This window comes from Excalfactoria chinensis, chromosome 1 (assembly GCF_039878825.1).
Source record: "Excalfactoria chinensis isolate bCotChi1 chromosome 1, bCotChi1.hap2, whole genome shotgun sequence".
NCBI lineage: Eukaryota > Metazoa > Chordata > Aves > Galliformes > Phasianidae > Excalfactoria > Excalfactoria chinensis.
Genome location: NC_092825.1, coordinates 65955159 through 65973526, shown reverse-complemented (window position 1 = coordinate 65973526; position 18368 = coordinate 65955159). Strand labels below are relative to the sequence as shown.

The window sequence follows — 18368 nt, the reverse complement described above, 5'->3', positions numbered from 1 at the left end:
TATGAAACTGTAAGCAGAAAAGCTGAGTACAAACTCCAACCAAGAAAGCAGAAGCTGGTTCACATCCGACAGCATATGAAACCAAACTGACTGAAGTACAGCGCTTGAAACATAAAGGCCTACATGCAAATATCTGTCAGTTATTGAAAGAAAACCACAGAGACGCATCCATTCCCCTCCAGTTTTGATATCTTGTTTGTTTATGAAACAAACATTTCGATTTGCTGCATAACTGGAAAGCATGTCAGCCTGGTGCAAAATGAACGGAAGCTGGATTGCTTGAGGAAAGAAAAAATAAAGAACATCTATGGCAAAAGAAAGCAAAATCACACTTCGAAAAACAAAGCAAAATGTGGAGTTCAAACAAACAGTGATCTTCTAAATAGGAAACGGAGAAGTTATGACAGGACTGCATCAAGTGTTTGTTAGTCTTTAACAATCTAGCTGGCCAGCAGCCCTGCGGTGATACAGCTGCTGAGCGGCCCTCCATCTGCACAGCGAGTGCTGTCTGCAGAACAGCTTTGGGGATGCAGCTCCATCATGCACTGCAGCCCCTAGGAGGAACTTATAAGCACTGAAGTAATTACACAGATGAAGAAACTCTGCCTCACGTGGTACCTGCCACCTCAGCGCTGTTCACACAACATTAAGGGTCTGCAGCCATGAGGTCCAGCTTCAGATACAGCGCTTGCAGATGTTTATCACCATCTCGCTGTCACAAGCTGTAAAAGCAGTAACATCTCAACTTCTCTGTAAGTACTGTGGTATCCAAGAGTGCCCATTTAAGCAAGCACTATAATTCTGAATCACATTTATTACTGCAGGCCTTCCTTATACCATTTATCCTTTTCCAGTCATTTAGTCTATGGCCAGAAATGCACTAACTGGTTTTGCTTAGTGTTGCAGCCAGTTCTGCAGGGGTTCTGCTTTCTATCTATCTTATCCATCCCAACTATAAACATCTGCAACAAATTTCAGATAGGACTAAGGATTCAATTATTAGTATCTGTATTCTCCTCCAGTAACAGTGTGATTTGGCTGATCCTTCCAGAGGAATATGGAAATGCATTCCTCTCCGTTTTGTGTAGTTAAATGCCATAAGAAAATGTGATCTTTCAACATAGTGCAACACAGGTAGGGAAACACTGACTCGGGTAAAGGCTCGTGACTTTCCCTCACGTTATTATTCCTGACTTCTATAGTGTGCAGTAAAGCACAGGCTGTCAGCAGATGTGCTTAAAAGCCTGTTCAGCCTTTAACAAAGTTTCTCTGTCCGTTCCTTCTTTTTTATTGCAGAGATGACAGTCTTCTCAATTGTGGACTAGTGTGCAGACTGAGGTTGAGGCTATTTCTACTCAGGAAGGCTGCCTTGCCCTCTAAATGGCCAAATAATGCTAGCTTAGGAAACCAAAGGACTAAACTTGAGCAGACCTTAATAGCAATGTCCACAAGCCCAAGCTCCAAAGGCAATAGAATACATCTAATTCTATCAGTATGAGCAAAATGAACTTCGAACTCCTGGGAGAAAATCCTGACAGAATTGTGCTATCCAAACATTTCCATCCTTTCCACTAAACATATTTCTGTGTATGTATGTCAAAATGTGGATGGCGCTGGAGAAAGAAACATTTGTTGACATTCTTAACATAGCGTCATCTTTTATCTTACAATAACAAAAAACTCAGAAATGCTTTGTTGAACGTATTTGCTATCAAGGCTGTCAGATAAACACGCTGAAAAGAGGTTCTTTAGATTAAATGTTGTTATTTGAAATAGACCTGACTTCTGTCATTCACACAAACGTTTGTTTTGAACACCCGTGATCCTGTTTATGTAAATTCATAAAACTTTATACAAAGGGGAAGGATGTCAACTGGAGCTCTGCAAAGACATATCCTAAGCTTTGTGTTTTAGAAAGAGAGCTACCAACGGGACCAGATTTAGTCACTGTACTAATGCAACAGCAATATATACGTTAGTAGTCTTTTTAAAGAATGCAATAATGCAATGTCAGTGCTAAATTAGAATCACAGAATGTTTAGGGATGGAAAGGACCCCTAAGATCACCCAGTTCCAACCCCCTGCTTCCCCTGCTATAGGCAGGGACACCTCCCTCTAGACCAGGTTGCTGAAACTCCCATCCAGGCTGGCCTCAAATGCTTCCAGGGAGGGTGCATTCACAACCTCAATGGGCAACCTGTTCCAGTGTCTCACAGCCCTCACAGTGAATAATTGCTTTCTAATATCTAGTCTAAATCCACCCTTTTCGAGTTTAAAGCCATTTCCCCTTGTCCTGTCATTGCATGCCCGTATAAAAAGTCCCTTCCCAGCTCTCCTGTAGGCCCCCTTCAGGTACTGGAAGGTCACTGTTAGGTCTCCTCACAGCCTTCTCTCTCCAGGCTGAAAAGCACCAGCTCACTTAGTTTCTTCTAACAGGAGAGGTACACCAGCCTTCTAATCACCTTCACAGCCCTCCTCTGGACCTGCTCCAACAGCTCCACGTCCTTTTTGTGTTGGGGGCTCCAGAATTGGACACAGTTCTCCAGATGGGGTCTAACAAGATCAGAGGTGCAGCCCTCTACCGGCTGGTCACATTTCTCTTGGTGCAGCCCAAGATACGGTTGGCCTTCTGGGCTGCAAGTACACACTGCTGGCTCGTGTTGAGTCTTTCATCAACCAGCACTCCCAAAAAATCCTTCTCCTCAGAGCTGCTCTCAAGCCATTCTCTGCCCAATCTGTATCTGTACTTGCTATTGCCCTGACCCAGGTGCAGGACCTTACATTTGGCCTTACTGAACTTAATGAGGTTGGCATGGGCCCCCACCTCAAGCCTGTTCACATGCCTCTGGATGGCATCCCTCCCCTCCAGCTTGTCATATTCTTGGATTTTACTACTTATTATGCTAGATAGCTGGAGTTGAACCTTTATAGTATGCAATTCTGATTGTAGGAGGCACTTCCATATAGATAATTTTACAGTAGTGAAACGTATTTGAAAGAGCACATTTTGTTTTACTTATAACCACTAATTTTGCATCAAGTCACTTTTATGAACTTTGATACTGGTAAAAAACTGACCTTGCGCGTGCCTGGTCATCCCCACACTTGTGAGACTTGCAGTTAGAAGCCCAAAGGCTGTGCAGGCCAATGACAATTACAGCCATGTGAAAAGTATCCAAGAACCAGTTTCCCAGTGCAACTGTAGTATTATGCAAATAACAACTAAAAGCTGCAAATTAAAATAGCTAGGATCCCACAAACAATCTCCCATCTTTGATAAGAATCGGAGCTACAAAGAACCTTTAAAGCATAATCTTTTAATGTAGCTCCTCGTGGAGTTGAAGGTAAATCATTCAGACATGTATCAGTATTTCAAGAAAGAATTAGACCGTATCAATCTATTCTGAAGTCCTGATTTCCATCAGAGCTCATCTTCTTATTACTGATGTAAAGCATTTCCATATTAGAGGAATCTGATTCCTGCTCCAAACTGAACGCCATCACATATCCTGAGAAGAAATAAACAATAAACAACATAAATGAAAAAACAAAGGTGCTGTTAAAATCAATTTTCCCTGTGCCTCAATTTCCAAGGTTTTCAGTGTCTGGGGCTCAAACTTTAGCTGACAAAGGCTTTGCCAATGTGCCGTCCATATGGAGCGCTTACATTTCCAAAATAAAAGTCCATACATTTCAAATTGCTGTTATTTGTTCACAATTCACATGAATGACAAGTAGAAACGTAACCTGAGTCCTATAGGAAACAGTATCTCACACAATATTTTTGCTACTACACAGGCATGAGGAGCTCCCTTAAGCTTTTCTATTACATATTATAATATTTCCTTGGTGTAGAATAATTGGTTGCTAACAAGTTATTTGTTCTCCCTTTCTCTTTTTCTATAATTACACTTGTGTTCACTTTTCAAGCAAGGACATTGAACTGGTGATTTATCCAATCACTTGTTTTTGGAAGGCTTAGGAAAATCCCTTGAGCTGTTTGAGTGATCATTTCCCCTAAAGAAATGAAATCTGCTACGCGGCTACTCACACATTTCAACAGCTGATCTCAAGGTCAATGAACTGTGAAACCTGAGATATAAACAGTCTTAAACTAAGAAGTACTGCGAAACAAACATGGACATAGCCAGCTAAAAGGAACGAGCATAAAGTGCTAAAAAGAAATCTCAAAACTGGCACTGAATAAACAAAAGACAACAATTTTCTCTTCCAAAAGCACACAGAGGTGCAGTTGCTTTGAAAACTAATTACTGCTAAAGAAATCGGTGTAAAAAACAAACCTGTCACCCGACTGTACTCCCATGGGGAAACAGTAATTAAGTTCTAATCTAGCGATGTTTCCAAGTCGGAGCACTATTCCGGCACCATAAGACCATCGAATGTACTCTGCCAGCTTCTGCAGGTGAGCTCTGGGACCATCACCTGAATGCAAAAGACCAGGACAACAAAGAATCAGAGGAGACTGCTGAGATGTTCAAAGGCTAGTTGGGTTTTCACAGCTAGAAGCCAGATTACCTCGGAGCACCTCCTGCAAAGAGTTAGGAAAACTACTGGCAGTAAGTCAAGCACACAAGTTCATAGCAACCGCTTTTTGACAGCCACTGAAATATATGTAGTAAACAAAATGCTTTTAGCAGTTCTTCTTTTTGCTTTTATATATAGAGAAAGTACACAAATACATATAGAGAGAAGCAGATTTTGTTACATACAATTCTTCTGAGGCTTACCATAGTTAAGATTGCAGAGGTTCCCAGCATTGAGGAAGAAATGTGTTCGGAAAAGGTCTCCAAACCCTCCTCGGCCTGGTCGGAAAGGTAGAGGAGTGTAGAGATGCAAACCTCCAGCCCAGTAGGCTTCTCCTCCCAAGTAATCACCTAGTTACAGAAAACATTGAAATCAAAGCATTAACTATGGAATATCTTACAAGAACCAGGTCTTGAAGAGACAAGAATACATCCTTTAAGTTGCTCTACACTGCACTGTTAACCTTTTCACAGCTCTTACCAATTGCTTCTAGCTCTTTCCAACATCACAATTACGAAGTAGAAATTCGAACTTTACAGAAAGGGTAGTTAAGTACTGGAATAGGCTCCCCAGGGAGGTGGTTGAATCGCCATCCCTGGATGTGTTTAAGAGCCATTTGGATGTGGTGCTCAGGGATATGATTTAGCAGAGGGTTGTTAGAGTTAGGGTACTATGGTTAGGCTGTGGTTGGACTTGATGATCTTCAAGGTCTTTTCCAACCTGGGTAATTCTATGATTCTATGACTTATACCATTCTTTACGCTTTCCAAGTGTATCAACCTTTTTTCTTCGCACCCCCACCTGTGGCATGCACCTACTTGCAGTTCATCAGAAGTTACCTTCTGAAGCTCTTCCACGTACTCACCTCAGTTGTAAAAATAGGAAAGTGATACAGCGAAGCAAATAGTCTATAACAATGGCAAGTCAGGAGAGTAAGAAACAGAACTGAGGAAACTCCTGGCTTTCAAAAATACCTCTGATGAGCAGATGATCTTTCCCCTAAGCTACCTGAACTTATGCTGAATCAAAAAGAGATTTAATGCAACTATTACTATCTTTCAGGTTTTTTTTTAAGCTCAAAAGCTTCCTAATTAAAGAGACATACTGAAAGTTTGAAACTTGGTCATCCCTGCTAAAGACCACGGGTCAACCTGGAGATGAAAATATGGTTTTAGAAGCTCTGAGTCTTGAAAGTAAAAGAAACAAGGGCTAAAAAATAAGAAGAGAATTCTGGCATATCCTTGATTTATTTTAGGTAAAGCCATGCACTGGTGAAATTCACTGTAAGGAGCATTAGAAAATGGCATGTATTCTATATACATTAAAGGTCTGAGGTTAATATAAGAACAAACATAGCAGTAACCTACAAAAGTCTGAAGGCAGGCTTGGTTTACAGAAGTAGCTATGGTTTAGCTAAGAACTACTGGGTTTTGTTCCACTATGAACTAATATATCATGACAGATCAGAGATGTAATTCTTCTCAGAATCAAGCAACATAAAGGGAGCAACTATCTTAAAGCTACAGAAAGCCGAAGGACAGAATTTGAGGATTCATTACAAACTAATGTTTTCAGTATTGTCAGAAGAGCAGGATTTAAAAGTTTCCCACCGTCACTCTGGGGTCCAATGCTGTACATACTGAATCCTCGCACGCTTGTTGGTCCGCCGAGGTAAAACCTAGGAAACACAAACAGTGCTTCACTTGAAACTACTCACACTTATAACTTTGGTTTGCAAAATTGCAAGTGACTTCATAACAAATCTAGTAAAGTCTGCTGTAAGAACTATGACAGAAATACTCCAGTTAAGATCTATTACATGTAAAGCTAACACAACTGACAATAAGTACTTAATGTAAATAAAGTCTAAAAGCCTTCTGTTGATGATCTTTAAAAATAGGCATCGGAGGGCAAAATTGCCTAAAAAACCAAGTTATTAACTGGCTTTACTTCTAAAAATACCTGCAGTGTTATTTATGCCCAATATGAAGTGTTGAAGATGATAAATACCACTTAGAAATGGCAAATATTGGTAGGCAGGGCTACTACTTACTGAATTATCCCTCCCCACTATGAAAATGAAAACCAGAAAGCGTGCCTTGATTATTAACATGCACAAAAAGATACTTAGTAGTTTGTTTTTATTATCCCCCAAAACAGAACTACTTCTGCTTCCCTATTCTGCTGCACATTTTTTTTTTCTCATACATTACCTGGGTTGACCGAAAGAAATTAAGAGGCATTAAAAACAAACCTTACCTATCAGCTATACTGGATGGCTTGTCTCCAATGGGTACCAGCATTCCACCCCAAAGTGATGCTGAAAAAACCTTTGGAGAAAAAAAAAAGTTGTTGTTTCTCTTTTTTTTTCCTTTTTACTAATATGTAGTATTCTATTTCCCTAATAAAAAAACAATTATCAGTAAAATGCCATTGCTCAGTTAAAGGCACAGCTCCCTTTAGTGTGACCGAAAGTTTCAGCTGATCACAAGGCATGTGTGGATCTTCAACAGCTGTATTCTTAGGAAAATCTTGGTCATTGCTGCCCTCTTTCTGCACTATGCGGTGCTGCAACTTGAAGTTTAAAGTCTGACTTTTAAACCAAGTGCTGCTTCCACAATAGCTAAAGGGTGCGCCCATCCAGCTCTGACGTTCTTACCATTTTTCATGCCTTGAAATAAGACAAACCCTGCTGACACAAATTATTCCTTGTGATTTAAAACCAGGAGAAGGTTAAATCCAGAAAACAGAAATACTTTTTTTTATAGTTATCAGCTGACTGTAAATTAGCCTTAAAACTAAATGATACCATCTTCCACACATCACTATATTGGCACCAAATACATACATATAATTACTGCTCATCTATACAGTAACTCCTAGAAGTCAGATCACTGTACTAAATACATTTAATGATCTGCCCCCTGTCTGCGTAAAAGCAGAAGTTCCAAGTGGTGAGATCTACTGCCAACACTGTGGCTACAGGTGCTGGGCAATTTCTCCTGTTACCTTCTGTCCCCAGAGGCCCGATACATCTCTCTGTCATGATCAGAGATGAGCCCATCATCAAGTGCATGCACATCTCATTAGTTAAGTACTACACAGCATATGCAAAGGCCAAGTGCAGGCCAGCCCACACTCAAAAGCAATAGAACTCATAGAATTATCTATACCTTAGGATGAGATGTGCTTCACTTTTACTCACAGTGTAGCCGTATTAGTTAGTCATGACTGAGAAAGAAGAAAGTCCTTTTTGCATAGCCAAGAAGTCATTAAATTACTTCCTAGGAGAATATGCTGTTTTGTTCAACAAAAAGTCAGCAAATCCATGTAAGATGACTAAAAGCACCAGCTTACAAATGAAGAGTATGTCACTCCCAAAAACCCCATACTAAGATATCTACCATCATCTTTCATTTCGATCATCTTTTTCCAGTCCACACTGAAGTCATCGTAAGACACAGATTCAGTCACCTCATCCATTATTTCAACTACTAAAACATCTTCTAAAGAAATTACCGAGTCCCAGAGAAGCTGCTTATTCAACTGAAATTCAAAATCTTCTTTTAGAAAGCTCACATCTCCACCTGTATATCCAGCCAGTTCCTGCAAAGACAACCAAATTTAGACTTGTGCTGGGTATTACATATTCCTTCCCACCCAAAATTCATCATGTGTGTGTCTGCATAAGCATTGTTTTCTATGTAAGAAGCATGTCAGATATTGAGACAAATGAATTCTGAACTAATGAAAAAGCACACGCAACTCTCCTAAATATTAAATCAGCCTGTTGCTTTCTATGCCCTCTTGCAAGCAAGAACACAATATAAAAAAGCTTGAAAATCATGCAACCAAAATAAAATCTCCAGTATTTATTTAGCACCTGAGAAGATTCCATAGGTACTGAAGTGGGGCTGAAGAACAGAATACAAGTAGTAGTATTAAATGAACCATATAATATAAGAAATGACTGAAATGGTGTTACACCCAGCATCTAAGAAATGGTATGTTAGCAGTTCAAGGAGCTGGGATTGTTTAGCCTAGAGAAGAGGAGGCTGAGGGGAGACCTCATTGCACTTTACAACTTCCTGAATGGAGGCTGTGATGAGGGGGGGGCTTGGCCTCTTCTGCCAGGCAACAAACAGGACCCGAGGAAATGGCCACAAGTTGTATCAGATGAGGTTTAGACTGGACATAAGAAAGAACTTTTTCTCTCAAGAGAGTGGTCAGGCACTGGAATGGCTGCCCAGGGAGGTGGTGGAGTTGCCATCCCTGGCAGTGTTCAAGAGGCGTCTGGATGAGGAGCTACAAGATATGCTTTAGTGGTTTTCTGTAGGTATGGTAAAGGGAGGATGGTTGAACTAGATGATCTTGTAGGTCCTTTGCAACCTCATGATTCTATGATTCTATGAACTCAGCCCTGATTTAGAACTGCCATTCTCACTCAGAGGAGTTCTCTGCTGCAGCAGCACTTCTGGTTCCAATGGCATTTCAAAGCAATCTGCTTCTGCAGCCCTGCAGAAGTCAATGCTTCTGAAGTGCTAAACCATATAGCAAGAGAGACGGGTTTTCTAAAAGCTCTAAATGCAACAAGAGTAAAAACCATGTGTACACCACTCAGTTATTTCTATCCCATCTTTCAAACTTCTCAAGTAGCAATACAACCAGAGTCTGGTAGCTTTACAGCATAGCTGCAGAAAACAAGAGGCTACTACTGCCTATTGTGTATAGGAGAGATACCGTCCTGTGATGATGCACCTCAGCTAATAAATAATTGAGTGCTAATGGCAAGAAACTGACTGCACTGTTTGAGCATGATACAGAAATGAAAATGTGACTCCACTAAAAAAATAAATAAATCATTATTTTTAAATGGCACACTCTAAAAATAAAAAGTAATTACTGGTCATCACTCTATCCTAGTCAGTTTATGATTACATATACAGACAACATCCAGTAACAACAGAAATGATTGAATACTACCTGATTAATTTTCAGCAAAGCACCTCGTTTTGGCAAGATTGAAGAGTTCCGGGAATCAATTACCATGGCATGCTGAAAGAATCAAACAATTACTTTTCATTTCTCTTATCCACTGAATATCACAAAGTGACACCATTATTTTCCATCACAGGGTTGCAGGGTTCATTACCCTGCAACAATTCAACCATATTTGCACAGGTTAACAGTGGTGGTACGTAATAAGTAATCAATGCTGCAACAATAGATGCTAGATGACAAGGAGAGCCTCTTATAAAGTTTTGAAGAAAGAACAGGCAAGCACGTGCAACAGTCAAAATGCAACGACCATTTTCTCTTTGGCTGACTGTGTGAATGACACAGCACAGCAGAAGACGTATCTGAAGAAAAACACACTACCTACTAAGAAAGCCAGACAAAAAGCTCTTTTGGAATCATTTGTAACAATGAGATTACTCAAAAAAATACACCCCAATTACACCAAGGGAAAAAACTTACAGATACAGAAGATTTAAGAGAGTGTCCACTTTCTTCTCGAACAGAAAAGGATGCTGTTCTAGCAAGGCAGCCAAGCTCTCTCCACACGCCCTCCCACTTCAGTGTGTGATTGGTCTTCCAGATTGGAAACTACAAAAGAAAAGAAAAAGAAGGAAAAAGAAAAGAATTGAGACAGGAAGACAGTTTTGCTACAAAATTAATACAAACATTTCGCTGGAAAAACACTCTGAATAGGTGCACGCTGCCCCATTTAGCCCAGATGGGTTAATATAGTGAGCAAAACAAACATCTGCCTTTCTAAAACAGTGCTCTAAACATTAAAAACTTGCAGAAAAATGCAGAGGCATTTTTATATGGCAAACATAAAGATTACGTTCCAAGGTTTCTTTCAAACAATGACAAATCTGCCCTGTACATAAGCAGAAGTGTTTCAGTCGTTAAGAAAGTAAAGCAGATATTTGTGAAAGCCAGCTGTGACCTGAATTAAATGTAAATGAAGCATGTGATCCACAAACGATTGTGCTACACTTACATTAAATTCTGCTGATATTCCTCTGTCAGTTTCACGAAGAGAACTCCAAGGGAACTGTCCAGTTACTTTATATAGGTTAACTGAAAAACTGAACCACAACGTTACTGGTAGGTTTGAAAGTGAAACTATTTAAATAGGTGGAAAATAAGAAACCAGATCTGATACTTTAAGACTAACAGACCCTCAGTAAAGGAACAGACTGGATTACTACTCAGTGAAAGATCTTACTAATTGTTCCATATTTCTTCAGGGAAAAAAAGAGACACACAGAAATGTATTGCCTACTTTCTTTCAAAGTTTCCAGGCTGTGGCTTGAAGAATGACAGGCCATATGAAGTTTCCTTTGTTCCATAGGAGAACTGGAAGGTGACCTTTTCTGCACGTCCCAAGAGATTGGGGAACTTTAGCCCAAGTACCTATATAAATGAGGAAAAAAAACATAGTTTGCTAAGTTGCATCTTAACCACATGCTGAAGACGGGTACATCTAACCTGTGAATGAGAAAAGTAGGCATTAAATATACTTGCAACTGAGCAAGGTTTTCTTGTAAGACAGGTTTTTCTTTGCAGTGGCAGCAACAGCCATCATGATAGCACACATGATGGTTAGTACATCACTCAGTCTTTAGTGCTGTGCAGTACCTGCTGACATAATGTGTTCTTATCATATCACTGGTACTGCTATTATTTCAAGCAAAATCTCCCAGCCAGTCTAATCTAAGGCAGGATAAATCTTTGGCAACTGCAGACTTTTCAGCAGATCACCAGAAGAACTACCTGCCAGGTAGGGATTGTTGGAACCACAGTAATAAGCCAATGGGAGACTATCAATACAGAGCCATGCTGGTATTCTTGTTCTGAAGAACAAGACATTTATGGCAGTAAAACACAGCATTACAACTCTCCAGGTTTGAGATGAATTTATGGGTTAGGATAAATGTCAAATCAGTTCAACTCTTGAAGAAACAAAAGCTGCTGTCAAGACCAGTGTATGCTTGTACCATGCTCTTATCACCCAAACACTTTGCTTTTCAGTAACAAAATAACATCACGTAGAAAGGAAAGCTGAGCACAAAAAGAGAAACCAAGAATCTAAGACTGTTTTCAAATGCACTATAATCACATATTGGATTTACGTGGCAAAGTTTTCACAGCTGGGGGCCGCAGGATTAGTCTCGGCAAGAAGAGTCCAGAAGCTGCTTAAGATCAGACAGGAGATGGTTCGAGTAGGATTTCCTATTGGTTTCACTTGGACTGCGACATCCTGGACACTGCTACCAGCAGCACAGCTGGACAAGCATTTCTCAACCCACTTGGTTCCAATTCTCCCTGCACTTATGTAACACCATTACCTGACTCGTGCAGTAACTTAGCCAGGTTAAAAATACTTCTAAGAAGAAAAGGATGAGTCCCTTGATCTGGCTTATGGACCAGGCCCCGGAAGAACCATGCTGTGCACATGCAAAGGTAGAATGGGAGCAGGAATAAGCATAAGAAAGCAGGATGTACTTAAACTAGCATGACTGTTAACATCAAGTTAACAAAACAACGCAGCATTTACTTCTTCTTTCAGTTGGTAAATATTCTTCACACACAATTTTAATCAGATACATTCTGAAGTGAATCAAGTGGAAATAAGTTCCACAGTTGATGTGGTTGTGAAAAACCCAGTATTCTGCAGCCCAGAATAACTGTTACAGGGCTGAAATTAGTGAGAAACAAAAACAACCTCTAAGTCAAATATAAAGCATCCTGACTGAGAAAAAAAAACAACATATATATAGATCTCATACAAGCTAAATGCCAAACTACTGGTCTCTTTAGTAGACAGAGTATCTTAAATATTATAAAAAAATGATTGAAAAAAAAATTAAGAATTAAGAAAAAAACCAACATACTGAGGTGGAATAACTGAGTTGCATTTGTACAACACTATTCCCTAGCACAAAACAGGCTTTTGCTGAATGAAAGCCTGACTAATACAAAGGCTCTTTAAAGACAAAAGTCCAACAAAGCTTTAGTAAAGCTGGATCAAGAAAATAATTAAGCTTGGATCAAGTCCTCACTTATTTAATCACTAAATTCCTTGCTACACTTGAAACATGGAAGTATAGAGGGCTATCAAAAGAAATTAATAATTGTTTGAAATGATCCATACCATGCTGCCTTCATTGTTGCCAACCATAGTGTTATAGCTTCCAGTTAGCCTTCTTAATTCTGTCACCTCAAAGGTTACATCTAAACCATTTGGAAGGGCATCATCTCCTAAATAAAGAAAGAACAGTATCTCTAGAAAGCTATTTAGAAAACAAACAAACACCGACAGAAGACAACTTCAGTTTTTTGAAATCTAGGTGACCTGAATGATAATAAAGAAACTATATTACAAAGAAAAACAATTTGGTAAAAAGATGGGGAAGGGTCTGGAGGGCAAGACATATGAGGAGACTGAGACCCCTCGGTGTGCTCAACACAGAGCAGAGGAGCTGAGGGGAGGCCTGATGGCGGCTGCAGCTCCTCACAGGGAGAAGAAGGGCAGCGCTGAGCTCTGCTGTGTGTGACAGTGACAGGGTCCGATGGAATGGTATGGAGCTGTGCCAGGGGAGGGGCAGATGGGGGTCAGGGACCAGGTCTGCACCACAGGGTGGGTGGTCAGGCCTTGAGACAGGCTGCCCAGGGCAGTAGGCATGGCCCCACGGTGAGAGGAATTTAAATGTTTAGTCATTTTCAGACATAGGGTTTGATTTCTGACTGATAAGCCAGGAGTTGGACTCAGTGACTCACATGGGTACCTTTCAACTCAGGATATTCTATGATTCTATGTCATTTGCGTGTGCATACAGAATTTCATACAGTGGTCCATACGTGGCAAGAGGATTGCTGTCACCAGAGCAGAGCTCCCAGCACTTCACAGATAAATGCCGAACAACAGAAATTGACTGGTTCCCCTTGGGCTCTGGATGTAGTAGCTGCTCCAAAACACCCCCATACACACACACGCAGTCACACTGAATCACAGAATCATAGCATGGTTTGGGTTGGAAGGGAGCTTTAAGATCACCTAGTTCCAACCCCCTGCTATAGGCAGGGACACCTCTCTCCAGACCAGGTTGCTCAGAGCCCCATCCAGCCTGGCTTTCAGTGCCAGGGAGGGGGCATCCACAACCTCACTGGGCAACCCGTTCCAGTGTCTCACCACCATCACAGTAAAGAATTTCTTCACTTCCCTTGACCTGCTGGTCACCCTTTTCATGCAACCCAGGATACGGTTGGCCTTCTGGGCTGCAAACGCACACTGCTGGCTCATGATGAATCTTTCATCAACTGACATCCCCAAATCCTCCTCAGGGCTGCTCTCAAGCCATCTGCTGCCCAATCTGTATGTGTGCTTGGATGTGAATATATCACTTTCATATAGATTGTGGATGTAGACACACATTCTTACACATAGAACACCTAACGTTTTCACATAAAATATACAAAGGTATATGAGAGAGCTTTGTAAATTATATAAACAAAGACAATCCAACCTGTCACACAGGGAAATGCCCATTATATGAGTTTATGTAAAACAGCTTACAGTTACTGAGGCAATACATACCTTGACATGTATCAATCAGAACATCTACCTGTCTAAAAATTCCTAGGCGAAGCAACTTTTCACGAGCTTCATGGGATTTTCTCATCACCTATAGAATAAGATAAGTAGCTCAGTCTTTCAGCTTACTGAAAATTACTAGGATGAAATTGTTACAATGCTGCTAAGTCACACAATATTCACAGATAACATATACAAAGATATATACATGCTTTCAAAACAGATCACAACTACTTTAACACTCAAATCCAGAAAGAAATTAAACCCGGAGCATCCGGCTAGATTTCCTACCAAGCCTGCAACCTAACTCTTCAGATGCTTAAACCTATTATTCAAATTGGTTTCAGTACTTAGAACTTATACACCTATTTACTGGGTCCATGCTTTTGACAAAAAAAACCAAATACACACACATTAATCCATTAATTCATTAAATCTGGACTAACTTACAGGTAAAAGTCTTGATTCCTTTGCACTTCAGACAGTTCTGAAAGCAGGCATGCCCTAAATAAATAGGTAGCATGCATGCTTTGCATGTTAATTTCACACACGTACTATTTTCTACCCTATCTGGAGATAAAGCTCTGTGAATTTCATGACAAATTCAGCAGTGCAACCAAGTGCTACAGGGGGACATATGCAAAGAAACTGAATACAAAAAAAGAATTTGGACTACATGGGCAATTGCCCTGTACAGCCAGAGGAAGACAATTCCTGGCAGCCACATTACGGGCACTGGTCATTTGTACTAAGCACTTTTCTTAAGGACATTAACTGAAAGTATCACCTGTGGAATTAGCAGTTCTCTAACAGGAATGGTGAACCTGAAAATATCTCAAGAGTGCTGTCTGCCATCTCTCAACACCTTTGAGCTGAATACATCACAAAATACAGTATCTACCAGTATTGTATGTTTCACTATGGCTTCCATTTGACGAGTTCAAAATCATTACAAAAGCTGGCAAAGTTGCCTCGTGTCTGAAAAGAGCAGCCCAATGCAGGCAAAGGGAGAGAGAAAATCATGACCTGAATTATTAAACAGTAGGTCTATTATTCACCACAATACTTACATCAATGAGATTTTTAGCCTTGAAAACATCTGCAATTTCATACATGATAATGTCATCTTTGGTCCTTCCAAGTCCATCGAAATGCACGTGCTGAACGACCACCTAAATGCAACCCATGTTTAAACACAAACACTGAATTTGCATCTAACAAGTATCAAAACCATCTAAGCATAAAATAAACACACACACACAAATCTACATGAAATCACCCATACTGTTCCTTTAACAAGAGAAGAGAAGAAGGCTCTAATCACAGAATCATAGGGGTTGGAAGGGACCTCTGGAGATCACTGAGTCCAACCCCCCTGCCAAAGCAGGCTCCCCACACACCACGTCACACAGGTAGGCATCCAGGTGGGTCTGGAATATCTCCAGAGAAGGAGACTCCACTACCCCCCTGAGCAGCCTGTTCCAGTGCTCCGTCACCCTCACTGTAAAGATGTTCTTGCCACATTTGTGCATAACTTCCTATGCTTATACCAAATCAAGCACTGTTTCAAGCCGAAGAGATAGTGGACTGTTGTTGCTGGGATTTCTTAGGTGTTATATGAACAAATAAGTCACCACAGAAATCACATCAAATTATTTAGACATTTCAGACAGCACAGGTAGGTAGCTGTAGCTAGCCGTGTGTTTATCTGTTACACATATGGAAAGAGTTAAAACAACCAAAACAACCAAACAACACAATGCCACGAATTATAAATATTCAAACTATTAAAACTTTACAGAAGAGACTATAGTAGAAAGCAAAGGTAAATTATATAGACACAACAATAATGCATGATACCTCTTCCGTCTAGCAAAGTTAAACATACATAGTATGGGCCAAAGCAGAGATGCTCTGTAGTTCACATTTACCATAGCAACACAATTCACAAGGTGGCAGTTTACTCAAGCATGGCCAACACTGCACCCTAGCAGATTAGGGGCAATTGCACGGCTCAACACTAAACAGCACCACGGATGAGGCTGTTTCTTATGAGGGATGGTGAAGGGCAGAACCTGTAAAGAAAAAACCCAGGATGTTTCCTGAGGACTCACATCTTTGTTTTCAAGAATTTCCTGCTTGGCTTCAGGCTCAACTTCAACCAATTCAGCTTCTTCTCCCAAGGCCCCAAAATCTGGCCCACTCGCTGGAAGGGGCTCCAAACTCTGGAAGGACACAAAGAAATGGCCTTTAATGAAGGATTTGGTTTGCAAGTTGTCTTCTGCAAAGGAGAAAGGTGACTGTTCCTGACTCCAGACTCAACAGGTCATGGGGAAAAAAGCTGCAAAGAACAATGAAATGGGGGGAGTTACCAGCACATTTGTTACCTACGTGTCTGTTGTCTTTTTTAGTGAAAGCCAAATAGCTTAAATCTCTTCAAATTGTCTCTCAAAAATAACAATCTTGGCTCTTCCAAGAATAACCTTATTTTTAAAGCACGCCTTCTGTGATAAACATGAATTCTTTTTATTAGGGAGCCAATACTTTGTTTGGGTTTTTGGGAGGAGTGTGAATGATGAATAATGAAGAAAAAAAGGTGCTTTCAGTGCGCTATTTCACTTTACATATATCTCTATACTTTTATATTACAATGTTATTTAAAAGTATCCCTCCATGTGATGTTCAGGTCCCAGCCATCAGAGCTTTCAAGGTGAACATTTTAATTAGAATGTTTAATTCTAGAGAATATGGTTTTATTTACCACACCTGAGAGAGTCCTAAAGTAAGACTCTTATCACAAGGTGACAGATTCAAGCATGAGTGAAGGCAGGGTTACCTGCAGAAGCAGAGGTCAGGGCTGGGTAACTCAGTAAATCCACTTTTAGTCTTAAGTCACTAATACAGCACATGCTAAATTATTTAAAGAGCACTGGGGTAATAAACTGCCATTACATATCAGAACTAAGTTACAAAAACAAGCAGTTCTCTCTAGCTTGCAAGCACACAACGCTGTGTAGCAATACAGAATCACAGAATTATAGGGGTTGGAAGGGACCTCTAGAGATCATCGAGTCCAACCCCCCTGCCAAAGCAGGCTCCCTACACCACGTCGCACAGGTAGGCGTCCAGGCGGGTCTTGAATATCTCCAGAGAAGGAGACTCCACCACCTCCCTGGGCAGCCTGTTCCAGTGCTCCGTCACCCTCACCGTAAAGAAGTTCTTAATACGTAGTGTAGATGAATAAATTCAAATGGTGAGGACCTGGCATAGCTGCCCAGAGAAGCTGTGGTGCCCTATATCTGACAGAAATCAAGGCCAGGCTGGATGGGGCCCTGGGCAGCTGAGCTGGTGAGTGGCAGCCTTGCCTGCAGCACGGGGTTTGAGCTGTGTGGGCTTTAAGTCCCTTTGACTCCAAAACATTCTATGACTCTATGAATACAAAACTAAGAATATGAGAAAAACATTGAAACAGAGTTTGGATTGGGATGACACTGTGTGGAGGCAGGAGTTGGACTCGATGATCCCTGAGGGCCCCCTTCCAACTTGGGGCACTCTGTGATTCCACACTGCATTACAGTCCTTGAGGTTTGCTTCCCACGGCTACTCTAAGGGGAAAGCAGCTTCAGCAAAACACACTTCACGTTTTACCACGCATGTTGGCCGATCTACCCTGATTTCTTTGCGCTACAGCCAGCAACACCACCAGCCTCTCCCACCTTGTCCTCCGACAAAGCCCGACTACCCCCCACTCAGTGGCACGGCCGAGCAGGGACCGAAAGCCGCCCGCTCACACCGTGCCGCGCCCGCACCACAACCACCACGGTCAGACCCGGCCAGCGAGAAGCATGGCAGCGCCCACAGACGATCTCGGCCGCCCCATCCGTGGGTGCCGCTACCGCGACCCGCTCGAAGGTCGTCGGAAGAGCGCGGCCCCGAGGCCGTTCTCCCACAGCCCCTTCTTCCCTCCTCCTTCCCTCCCCCCCCAGCGCGGCGCTCACCCACCCGGGCGTGCACGGTGCCCATGGTGACGCGGGCTGACGGGCGCTCGGCGGCGGCAGGCGCGGGACCGCTGCGTTCAAGGCCGCAGCACGGAGGCGGCCATGACAGGGAGCCCCGGGCCAGCGCCCATTGGGCGACGGAGGAGGAAGGGGGGGTGCCCGGAAGCGGAACAGCTCGGACGGAAGTTGGGGTGGCGCTTCTGGGACAGCCTGTGGTG

The 18368-nt window shown here is 41.7% G+C and overlaps 1 protein-coding gene across 1 annotated transcript; it reads right to left on the bottom strand.

The window, feature by feature from the left end:
* Nucleotides 1–3301: 3301 nt before the first annotated feature.
* SAMM50 (SAMM50 sorting and assembly machinery component) lies at nucleotides 3302–18316 on the bottom strand. The gene is made up of 15 exons (XM_072359594.1): nucleotides 18155–18316; nucleotides 16267–16377; nucleotides 15223–15324; nucleotides 14156–14243; nucleotides 12713–12819; nucleotides 10841–10971; nucleotides 10556–10643; nucleotides 10024–10152; nucleotides 9529–9600; nucleotides 8065–8151; nucleotides 6805–6875; nucleotides 6156–6223; nucleotides 4749–4895; nucleotides 4302–4443; nucleotides 3302–3509 (listed from the first exon to the last, which is right to left on the bottom strand). Exons 1-15 carry the CDS (start codon nucleotides 18173–18175, stop codon nucleotides 3464–3466), a joined length of 1410 nt encoding a protein of 469 aa, XP_072215695.1. The 5' UTR covers nucleotides 18176–18316; the 3' UTR covers nucleotides 3302–3463.
* Nucleotides 18317–18368: the final 52 nt, after the last annotated feature.